General features: G+C 39.0%; 1 protein-coding gene and 1 long non-coding RNA gene across 6 annotated transcripts; both read right to left on the bottom strand.

Annotated features, from left to right (window-relative positions):
* Positions 1 to 223: 223 nt before the first annotated feature.
* Positions 224 to 5,697, bottom strand: LOC135613009 (uncharacterized). The gene is made up of 4 exons (XR_010487161.1): positions 3,008 to 5,697; positions 1,462 to 1,779; positions 797 to 923; positions 224 to 694 (listed from the first exon to the last, which is right to left on the bottom strand). It is a non-coding gene; the product is annotated as an uncharacterized LOC135613009 (long non-coding RNA).
* Positions 5,698 to 7,210: 1,513 nt separating this feature from the next.
* LOC103986430 (cyclin-dependent kinase G-2) lies at positions 7,211 to 11,016 on the bottom strand. Of its 5 annotated transcripts, none has more exons than XR_671800.3 (8): positions 9,079 to 11,000; positions 8,860 to 8,988; positions 8,536 to 8,671; positions 8,351 to 8,439; positions 8,022 to 8,250; positions 7,819 to 7,925; positions 7,534 to 7,720; positions 7,211 to 7,461 (listed from the first exon to the last, which is right to left on the bottom strand). XR_671800.3 is itself a non-coding variant. In XM_065109883.1 (8 exons), the coding sequence occupies exons 2-8, from the start codon at positions 10,566 to 10,568 to the stop codon at positions 7,621 to 7,623; spliced, it is 2,163 nt and encodes a 720-aa protein (XP_064965955.1). In that variant the 5' UTR covers positions 10,569 to 10,752; positions 10,872 to 11,016; the 3' UTR covers positions 7,211 to 7,620. The 5 variants fall into 5 exon arrangements, 2 of the variants coding, with proteins under 2 accessions (XP_064965955.1, XP_064965954.1); XR_010487160.1 differs by having other exon boundaries at positions 7,211 to 7,464; positions 8,022 to 8,133; positions 9,079 to 10,998; XR_010487159.1 differs by having other exon boundaries at positions 8,022 to 8,133; positions 9,079 to 10,997.
* Between the last annotated feature and the right edge of the window lie 479 nt (positions 11,017 to 11,495).

Consider the following 11,495-nt stretch of genomic DNA (forward strand, 5'->3'; position numbering starts at 1 on the left):
TAATTAGAGTCTTTTAGACTACCCAACACTTTCGAATATGTATTTATCTCCAACTTCTTTGAATTAGCTTCATTCATTTGAGATATTTGCTATCTCAATTGTTAATTTAAGCATTTGAAAGAATTTTACCAAACATCATATCTCGATGCAATATCCCTGAACTCGAGAGGGACTTATCAAGCGAGCCAAACATGGAAGAGTAGTGAAGCATTTTGAAGGGGCATTTGGTTTTCAAATAGAGTATTATTATTCATTCGAGAAACAGGTGAAGACAGATCAACTTCCCCTGGAATTGATGATCGTTAGTGACATTATTATCACCTAGTAAAAAGCTTGTGATAGATATTATGTAATGTCGATTGCTTGGATTTAAAATAGTTGATTTTTTTTTGCATGTTAGGGTGAATTGAATATTCGATGCATGTACATACATACCATGAAAGTTAACAAAAGGGGGGCAAGCCCGGACCTGAGCTTCTATAAAATGTCCTGTCCCAACCATAGGACTCTTGAGAGGCGGATGTGATGACTTGGAGGTCTTTAGGGCAGATGCAGGCGTCGTAGGTGCTGTTGATGAAGCAGCAGCAGGTGATGCAAAGACACGTGCAGCTCGTGGAGACATGCATCATAACAACTGTATTCGATGCCGGAGGCCGAGGCAAAGCCTCCAGCAATGTCTTTGGAATCAACAAGCCTGGACCATCAAAGATGTGGAAAATATTCAACATTTGTTGATGCCACACCAATTAGATGAGGGAAGAGATGAAACAAACAAAGAATTTTAGGGCTTTCTCACTTTACGAGGCTTGCAACTCGAGTCATGGCGGCGACATCTTTACTGCCTCCGTATCCCTCTCTTGGGATGCTAGTTGTTTCGCCTTGGCCTCAAAAGATGCAGCGTCATTGGCGGATCCTCCAACAACCTTTGGCATGAGGGAAAGGATTAGTCCGAGACTGTGCCTCCTTCGATTGGGCCTTTGGTAATAACACGACGATCTCTGCAAAAACCTAATCTCTCCTCCATGAGACGGAGAAGAGAGAAAACCTAATCTCTTCTCCGCCTCCATGAGACGGAGAAGAGAGAAAACACTTCTCCACCGCCAAGAAAAGAACGATTCCCAGCATAGGCTCCAAAATTAGGAAAAGAATATCCAATCGAATCCAAAATCGCTCGGCTCCATAGATCAAATATATGCAACATTTGAGAATTTGGGTGCTGCGAACGAAAATTCCATCTGCAACTCCCAAGATTTGACGAAATAAGCCGATGCATCGACTAGTAAACAATAATTCCGATCATTCACCAAAAACTAAAAGATGAAGCAACCGGTCAAAAAAAAAAAAAAACCCTCGTCGTTGGAAGAGTAAATCGAAGGATAGTTATACGAGGACGCGTGAGCAAGAAAGTAAAAAGAGGATAAATCTAGAAGAAAAAGGAATAAATAATGAGAGTACGCGAACCTTGGCAGAGATTAGACTGGACTTCGGAGGGAGAGGGAAGGAAACTGTGGCGGCAGCGGGGACCTGTCGGGCAGCCGTCGGTGAAGCGAGAAGGGAGGACGACGAAGCCATCGCTGAGATGCGGGGCTGGGTGGCAACCGGAGACGAGCTTGGGGATATGTAAGAGGGAGTTGATTGATGCAGATAAAAGCCGTTGGAACTGACTTGAGGCACGATCTGAGTTGGCACAAAGGGAGGGCTGAGGAGGTGGGCGACACGAACACCTCCTATTGGAGCACCGAAGGGGTGACTTGAGACAGCAGAGAGTCGAGACTGAGCCTGACAAATCCCCATATAACACAACTAAGATTTCTCACCTGCAACCATACCTTTTTTTTTTTTGGTAGCAACAACTAAAGATGGACACTTGCCATGGGACTTCTGCTGAGGTATTGTGCTCTTAGAGAGAGACTGAAGTAGGTACAACTGGGACACTATCTATTGATAACATTACTTTAGATAGCATCCAACTCTAAAAACGAAAGAGCTTTGTGTTTTGGAAATGTTTTAGTTTAATTATTTCCAACACATAAAATACTTTAAAATCAATCAATCCCTAACACGAACTACCAGAGTTGGAGAATAGATTCCGAGATCAACTATGGAGTCTCCAAACCAACCAGCTTTATTTTACTTCTTGAGAACAAGCAAGAATTTACCTTTAAGAAAACTTTTCAGAACAATCCTGCGCAACTATTTATTTAGAACAAACCCAAGCCGCCTCTTTTTTCTTGTATGATCATTTGACAATAGATGCTCATATCACATCAAATATTAACTCTATAATGCATGGATTTTGTAATGACATTCATATATATAAGGAGAGCAGTTAATGGTGGTGACAAACAGGGCAAGCTGCTACCTTCTCTTTTGCATATAGACAGGGGGGGGGGCAAACAAGCAACTGCATGGAACTAGTCAGCAGTAATGAATGGAAATAGAGCATGAAGCTAGAGGATTAAGTTAGGATCAGATACATTAAGCTAGAGAATTAAGTATAACCAGAAATAAAAATTGGTCAATATCAGATCCTAGAAGTATGTATATATAACATGGACAGAAACATTCATGGACATCAAAATACTAACAAACCTAAATGAGGAACTGAGTTCTCGGCAGAGAAACCATAAAGCCAGCTACACTTTTAAGTGCCATTGACTGACCAAGTCTTGGGTATATATTTGTTAGAACATTCAATGAGAAAGAGACCTCTAGAGATCCTTAATACGCATATGTATAAAACATACACATCAAACTCATCAAGGCACACGCCAGCAAAATACTAAATGACCTCTTAACAAACAGTCTTCAGTATCTCTAAACTTCTTGCCCCATTTATGCAAAGCCTAAGATGCTAAGGTATCCCAAGCCCTCACAGATACTAACTGGCTTGGCATTACCTATCTTTTCAAGGGAAACAATTGATTGGAAATAAAAGAAACTGTAACTAACCCAAGACTAGCAGAGAATGGCATTTCAATGCATAAAAAGGAAAAGAAACAAGTACCTGATCAAGGGTGAGTCTTGCCTCAGGCAAGACACTGCTTAGACAAATGACTCAGGTTCAATTGCCAAAGTTAAAATTGGAGTCAAAATGAGAGGCCATGCTTCGATTATAAAAATGAGTTGACCGTCCATCACCCTCGATCCACTCTGAAGGCAACCAATGAACTGCCCTAACTAATAAATCATGCATAAAAAAGCAGCTTCATATCCGCAGGAAAGCACGACTTGAATAAAGGAGAGGCACTAAACAAGATAATAATGTCAAATACTGAGTAAAATTACTTATTGCATCTAATTTATATATGAGATGGATGATAGACAAGTTGGTTTAAGAATGAAGAGGGTAATTCGTTGTGCAATATGTTATTGATGAGATAAATGGCAAAATTCAAGCAAAGCAAGACTCAAGGCCAAAGGTATTTAATATAGTTGCTGATATAACAGGCACATAACTCTATAGATGGTTAAGTCTCAGCATTTAGAAAGAACAGGTGCATATTAATAATGTTTGCATCAATTACAATTCCAATCAAGAGTCGGATTGTATAAAGATATTGACTGTCCTACTGCAACAGACTTGTAATTGTATAAAGTTTGGTGAAAATGTAACATGTTACACGACTTCTTTAAACGATAAGAACATAGAGGTTACATCACAAAGCAAACTCAGTGAGACTTCACAAAGGACCATGGCCTCCAGTAGGCTTTCATCTAGCTATTGTGATAGATATCCTAATTGATTCACCTAGTCAAGACAATGTGTCCATGAGTCTCATTCGGACATTGTCCAATCCAAACAGTCTCCCCCTTGTGTTATCCTCGCATAAGGGTCAATAAAAATTTATCCCTCTAATTTTTTTTGCACAAGAGTATGATGAAGTCTCTTTCCAAATGATTGAAGCCTACCTTTACTCGAAAGCCTAAAAATGAAACTACAGATTACCCTCAAGACCCAGTTTCTATCTTTTTCATGATCCTACCACTAAGTTCTATTAAAAATAATTGGAACTACATTAAAAGATATGTTATTATTAGTTACTAATGGTTTATAGGTCAGTAACCAACAGGAGCAGCTTACAGATGGAAACAAGAAAAAGCTTCCAGCACAGATGTATTCAAACCATATTACAAATATTAAGCAAAGGCCAAAAATTTGAGTTCATACCAAGACCTGTCCTCAAGTCGATTTCATGATGTCCTATGCTTAAAAATTATATTACATCATAAAGTATTTAGAATGTCCTATTACCAGACCAAAAATAGGTAAATGGATTGACTGCTGAGATTTCTCCCGATATATCCAATTGAATGATGATTTACTTAGGTAGTAGACTTCATGATTTAAAAGCTACACCGTGTGTAAGAATTAAGGGCTTCATAAAATGTCTGCAAGACAGAATCTAATAAAGAATCTCCCAAATTGTTTCGGCCCAAAATGCACCTTCTAACTCACAATGTAACACTTTATACAGTCTTGAGTTTAGTTTAGGATCAGGCATGTTTTTTTATTGTGTCCAATAAAGGTATAAGTTGTACATGTCTAGTTTTTCTATTTTATTTGAAATTTTAGTTGAGTTCCAGAGATTAATCTTACAGATTGAGAGTTAGTTTAGGAGACCTAAACAACTAATAAAAGTTAGTCATTTATCTGAATCCATTCAAACAGCTCAGATTGAATATCAAATCCATCAGAAGAATAGGGGTCACTTAAATTTTCTATTTTCATAAACAACTTATATTTATACTTATTACCAGGGTTTTCAATTTCAATATGTACCACTTGGTAGGGCCGGTACGTACCGATCCGAACTTGTACATATAACATTCTAATATGAACTGAATTATTTTGTATGCATGCTAATTTCAACTTATTTTTCATAAATCTGTTTTTAAAATGATATGATTAATAATTTAATCCAACTCATAGTGGATTTATACGAATCCAAAGATAACCTTTGTACAACAAAATTTCATCAGTAAATAGTCAATTTGCTATAGAATAGATAAATACAAGATAAAATAATAAATGGAAACTACTTGAAACACAAGAGCTTCAAGTTAAATTGAATGTGGACCATCATGTTCTGAAACAAGAATGATTGTGTGGCACTGATAGCAGCCTGAGCTAATTCAGAAGAGAAATATCAGTCTTCAAAAATTGTAAGGCTGAGGTTGCGGCTACCCGGCTTACTCATCACTATTTTACGTCCATCCAAATTTTCTTTATATCAAAGTCCTCAGCATGATTTATATATTTTTCAGTATAGCATAATATTCAAGAAAAGTATAGCAGAGTATCTTTTCCAACCTAACAAGGTTAAATCATTTGTCTATAAAACATAGACCTTATATTTGGGAAAAATGTGCTGTCTTAAAACTCTGACCACAAAGCTTTAGAACTCACAATGCATTACTATCAAAAGCTTATGTTAACATCATCTAATAATTTTCCCAAAGCTTGAGATTGTTAGACCATCTCAGATGTAAAAAACAATGTTTTAAGCAAGAACCACCACATTCCAAACAAGAAATAATCTGCTGAGATAGTACAAATCATCTAGTATAGAAACACAATAAAGAATATTATCAGTAAGAAAAAAGAACTCAGATCATAGAAGAATAAAAATTAATTAACAAATCTAGTAAAAACAATTTCTCACAGAATGAAACAAAGCACAATTTAGATATGCATGGATGTGATACCAAGGTTTGATTTATTATGCATACGAGGTGACCAGTACCTCCATTGAAACCAATATGCTCAATCCTGAAGAATGAAGATAAGATACTAAACTTTCGTGATTTTCAAAGAAGCTTTCTGTCAATTGCAACTACATAATTGCTTTATTTAGACACTGCAGTGTCATTCCAACACAATAAAATCGTCAACCAATGATCAACACAGGTTAACATAAGAAACAAGGATAGCATGATGAAAGCCACATGAATGCATTTCACCAAAATCAAGTTTGACATAACAATAAATATAGTAAACTAAAATTGCATGCCATCTAGGAAGATGAACTATTGGAGAGCTATAGCTAACAAGCAGTGCAGACAACCAACTTAAACAATATGATCAAGATGGACAGCTGACATAATGACACTAGGACACATTAAAAATACAGCTGTTGAGCTTCAGAAGACTCAATAAAGTTCATGTCATGGTAGTCAAAGTTCATATTTAGTATTTTATAGACGGTCTCAAGCAAAAGCATGCAAAGCACAAACGAAGAAATCCATTACGCTTAACAATTGTTCAAATTTGAAAATGGAGGCCAATCCAAACATTTCTCCATGAAGTAACTATTTCATGCAAGCAATATCAATATGCAAAGATAGGTGGAGAGCTGAGAGGCACAGTTTAACCACCATAGTTAAAGACATGCATACATAAATATATATACACAAACACATGTATACATATATATATACATCACATATCATCAAACACTGCCCATGTAGTGACAGATTTTGTTTAAAGCATTCTTCCTGTAACAAAAGTCTAGTTATCATTCAATGTGAACTCACTAGTTTCAAGAATGCATTTTTTCCACATTTCAACTCAATTATTTGCGAATCCTCTACTGCAACTCACACTATTTGGTACCCAAACCATGTGTTGACTTGGCATCCATCAATTCACTAGCATTTGGTAGAACTCCTAAACATTTTTCTATATATTAATCACTCAATTTATGAATTTTCAGGAAAATAAAAGCCCCACTGAATATGTAAATATGTAATACATGACCATGTGCTGTCCCTCAATGTAGAGCTAGCAGGCAGGTACAAAATCATACAAATAAAACATCTTAAGAAGTAGCTCTTGAAGCATGGATGATCTTAAAAGTATAATATTACAAGAATTGTTCAGTGAAGATGTAGGTTGCTCCCTGCAACAAGTCAAACGTTACAGCCAGGGGCATCAGGGCAGCAAGCTATAAAATTTTGCCAATTGTAAAACTACACAAGCCTATAGGTAGTATAAGTTTCAGATCATAAGAATATGCATAAAAAACTTTTATTTCACTAACAATCATGATTATGTTAACAAATATAGCATGCAAAATTCATTATCCTCCCGGTCTTAAAGATTCATGCAACAAATTACCTTTTACTAATAAGTTATTGATCACTTTCTCCAGCTCTGGAAGCAACAATATCCAACCGCATCAACCAGTCGATTCTTGCAAACACAGTATGAACGATCAAAATAATGTATTAACGTATCAATTAATATTTGGTATTAAATCCAGTCTTTCACCATTAAGAAATATGTTACATATACAAGTCTGAGAGGAAATTGATACTGCCAAGATAAAATTTGATATCCCACACCTTAAACGATTAACTGCTGCTGAAGTAAAAAAAGAAAATGCCTGAAGTACATGGTGTTTTGGTGGAGAAGGGGAAGATAATATCCTTCATTGTCATCCACACCATCAGTGGTGCCTGCTAAACAATATTATCAATCGTTGCTCGATACCAATGAAGTTGCACAATGTCACCAGCAAAATATCTCACCTAAGATATTAGTGAATATGAATTTCTGTCTACAAGTGCCAGGCAGCACTCACAATCGTGACCACAGCAATGCTCTGTACCTGTCCTCTAACCAAACAGACTAGAAAGACCTAGTTCCCCTTGTTGCAATTCCTTCTTCCGTTGCTCTGCAAGTGGATCAGGACTCTTCATTATCCTTCGTAGGCGCCTGAATATTAAACGAGACAAAAATCATGAGTCACATATAACAGAATCCAAGGAAGTCTACGTTCAGCAGAAGTTTTTTAATTCAATAACTTTAGGCACCTGTCCTGAGCATGTTGAGCAGGAAAAGTAGGCATAAATTCCTTCGACTTTGGCAATGGAACCTCACAGAACCAGTGATGATTAAGTGCAGCTTCCGCTGTTATTCGCTGCATTCACGATAAGTGGCAAACATTAGTCAATCAAAGGAAGACAACATAAGAACCAACTTCAATGAGAAAATTAATTCATTCAATCAAAATTACCTTTTCAGGGTCATATGTAAGAAGTTTGTTTAATAAGTCAAAACCGGCTTCAGACAGGGTTGGACGTCCAGAAAATGATGTAGGAGGAAACTTTTCCCGTAGCTTATTATACCTGCAAGAAAAAGGAAGCAATTTGCTAAATGACAAAACATTAAAAACGCATCACCTAACTGCTAGTGCCACCAAAGCAAGCCATAAAGCTTAAGCAAGATCATCCATAGCTCGAGGCCTGGAAAAGGGTGGTGTTAATAAGAATGACAATAAAGCTACCAAAGCTTATAATTGCATGCAACTACCAAAAAAAGTAGATGAATAAATATTTGACTTACGGCTGCTTGACAAAATTAACTTTAACCCCAGGTAATTTAGCAAATCCAGGCCATATCTTCTCGTTCGGGGTACCGAGTGTCCTGAATATCTGTAACAATGCTGGTTGAATTAGGGGATATGAACAAAAAGAGGCAAAGGGTAATAAATAATAACTAGATGAAGCTATATTATAAGGGGAAAAAACCTTGTCAAGTTGATCAAACTCAGTCTTTCCACTGAATAATGGTTCTTTTGCTAAAAGTTCAGCCATTATGCATCCTAAGGACCACATGTCAATTGCAGTTGAATACTCCTTAGCTCCTAACAGAAGCTCTGGTGCCCTATAATAACAAGAGCAAGAATGCTAAAGAATGAGGCTAACTAGCTTTGAAGCATTGCAATTGATTGTGCCATCAATACATAACAATAGATATTACAAAATCATACACTCACCACCATCTTCATGAAAAGCAGCAGAAGCAAAATAAAAAGAATTTACAGAAGTAGAGTACATAAGAGTGTAACATACCTGTACCACAATGTCACCACCAAGTGAGTGTAAGGCTTCAATGGGCTGCCATATTGACGAGACAAGCCAAAATCACATATCTTCAACTCTCCACGATTATTTAAAAGAAGATTTGATGTCTTTAAATCCCTAGTGGAAGGGAAAGTCATTCGAATAAGTAAACTATGGAGACAAAGATAACAGAGCAATACACGTTACAGCTAAAAATTCTGAAAGTACCTATGGAGTACCCAGTTGTCATGAAGGTATTTGACACCTGAAAACAGCTGCAACATCAAGCATTTAACCTCACTCTGACTAAATGGCTGCTTCATAGTCTCCATCAGCCCTTTTAGATCATGCTCCATGTATTCCATTGCCATGAATATACTATCCAGGCTGCTACCAACTACAACTTCCTTAACATCGACAATTGAAGGATGATGAAAAGACAACAAAATGTTTATCTCTCTAAGTGACGTCAGTGGAAAACCCTCCCTCTCCTTCTCCATTTTAACCTTTTTCAATGCTACAATCTCCCCTGTCTTTTTATCCTTTGCACGGTACACAACACCATAGGTGCCTTCATCTATTTTATTCAGCCTCTCGAACTCATCAACACTCCTACAACCTTGCAGCATGTTTATACTCCTTTGGGGCGTCTGTGCTGCTTCAGGTGTCTTAGACCTATGATCTTCAGCATCAAAGTCGGTATCAGAAAGTTGATCACTTGTCTCTGCATTAGACTCATCCCTGTCAACATCCATATAATCACTCCCATCCACCTCAACCTCCTGATCATGATCTGCATGCTCTCCCTCTGAATCAAAGAGCTTAGACAAAGCCCCACTGGAATTTTGTCTCACAATAACCTCACCTAGCTCAGGAGTCGGTGACTTCTTCAACAGTTGTTGCCCTGCAGTGTTGGACAAAGGATTAGTCTTTTTCCTTTTCCGTGCATCATCCTCCTTGAGTTCATCTTCTTCATCGTCGAGAGCACTGTTTCCATCAGCCCATCTGGAGAAGGAAATACTCCGAGCCGGTGCAGGTTCCTCATAATACTCATCTACCAACTTGGCCTCCTGATTGTTATTTTCTGACTGTTCCTGATGTAAATCTACAGAGACATTTGAATCTAGAGGCAACTCATTCCCAAGAGATGGTTCAACAACCTGTGGTGGTACAAAACCCTGAGGCAATGGAGGTGGTGGAGGCAGTGTAACATCTTCAACCTTGCTGATCTTACTCCTGGGAGTAGAAACACTGGATTTCTTATTGTCATCCCTATCCCAAATGATTGGAGAGAATTTCCTTTTCCTAACAGGCATAGAAACGTCATCAATCTCCTGATTCTGGATCCCATTCTCCCTGATCTTTGAAACAGGCGCTTCAGCATCATCTGATCCGCTCCCACTGGACAACTCCCCGGTCTCACGGTCGACATCTCTCTCAGAGAGGTGGCTCATTTTCTGAATATGCCCGCTTCCACCACTCGAATTGCTAGACATGGGGGAGCGGTAGGAGCCATTCACCGATTTCGTTTCCGTGATGTCTCTTTGGCTAGCACTAACCCTATCACGCACGTCCCGATCACTCCGGCCACGGTCCCTATCGCGACCCCCTTCACGGACACGACCCTGGTAATAATCCCTCCTGCTAGAGTTCTCTACATCCGCTTCACGGTCCCGGAACTCGTGATCCCGATACCCACCATATCGACCGGCAGCCATGTTACAAATCTTGTTTTTTACCAAAAGAAACCCTAGAAATCGAGAAAGGGGATAAATCTAGCGGGACGAAACCCTAGAACTCACCAAGCGAGGCAGACTCGAAAACCCCCGATAAATCTCATAAAATCAAACAATAAGGGGAATAAATTTAGATTCGAGCCGAATCAATCATCCCACCAAACTCCTACAAGAATCAACTGGTTGGAAGCGTGGAGAGCGCGGAGAAAGGCCCAATTGAGATGGAACCGATGTAGAACTCGGGAAAGTAGACAGAATGTAGAGGGGACCGCTGAGATTACTGACCTGAAGCGCCGCCCCAACAAGGGTTTCCCCGAGCCGCCACTGGAGATGGGGGCGAAAAGAGGGAACGAGCATGGAGGGGGGGAACTTGTTTATTATAGTACTGCGGGAAGCTGCTTCGATGCGAGCGGCGGCGGAAAGCGCCGATCACTAAAAGGAAACGTTTGTTCCACTTGACCGACACCGACCCGATTAATCTACCAGCGACGCTTTCTCGGCAATTGGCTCGGGCAGACTTGACAATCGATCAGGTGTGGTTCAGGTCACTATAAAGGGAGTTCATGTGAAAGGTTCCGCGCGTGGGCCGGGATCGGTCTCGAAAAAGTGGGCCGGATGTTAAACCCAAACGGTTCAGAAACTCGTCCGGCTTAGCCGCACATCATCCATCCAATTGGTGGTCAAGCATGAACGCTGCAGTATTAGTTTGACTAGACACAAGTAGTCAACTCCTACTTGGGAAAACAGGGGTGAAACAGTACGATTAGACGGTACATGTACCAAAAAGGTACATTAATTCTAATCCAACAAACAAATTGATCTATTTTGTCGCTAAAAGAATTAGATTACCTTTTTCCTCCGCGTCTCCCATGTCAAACTCCACCTATACATCGTCTTCCTAGTACAAGA

Source organism: Musa acuminata, chromosome BXJ2-5 (genome assembly GCF_036884655.1).
Source record: "Musa acuminata AAA Group cultivar baxijiao chromosome BXJ2-5, Cavendish_Baxijiao_AAA, whole genome shotgun sequence".
Taxonomy (NCBI): domain Eukaryota; kingdom Viridiplantae; phylum Streptophyta; class Magnoliopsida; order Zingiberales; family Musaceae; genus Musa; species Musa acuminata.

Coding starts and splice junctions, on each gene's coding strand:
- LOC103986430 (XM_065109883.1), bottom strand. CDS start 10,568: ATGGCTGCCGGTCGATATGGTGGGTATCGGGATCACGAGTTCCGGGAC. Junction 8,134..8,350: donor GTTAATTTTGTCAAGCAGCC/GTAAGTCAAATA, acceptor TTTTTCTTGCAG/GTATAATAAGCTACGGGAAA. Junction 7,721..7,818: donor GCTCAACATGCTCAGGACAG/GTGCCTAAAGTT, acceptor TTTAATATTCAG/GCGCCTACGAAGGATAATGA.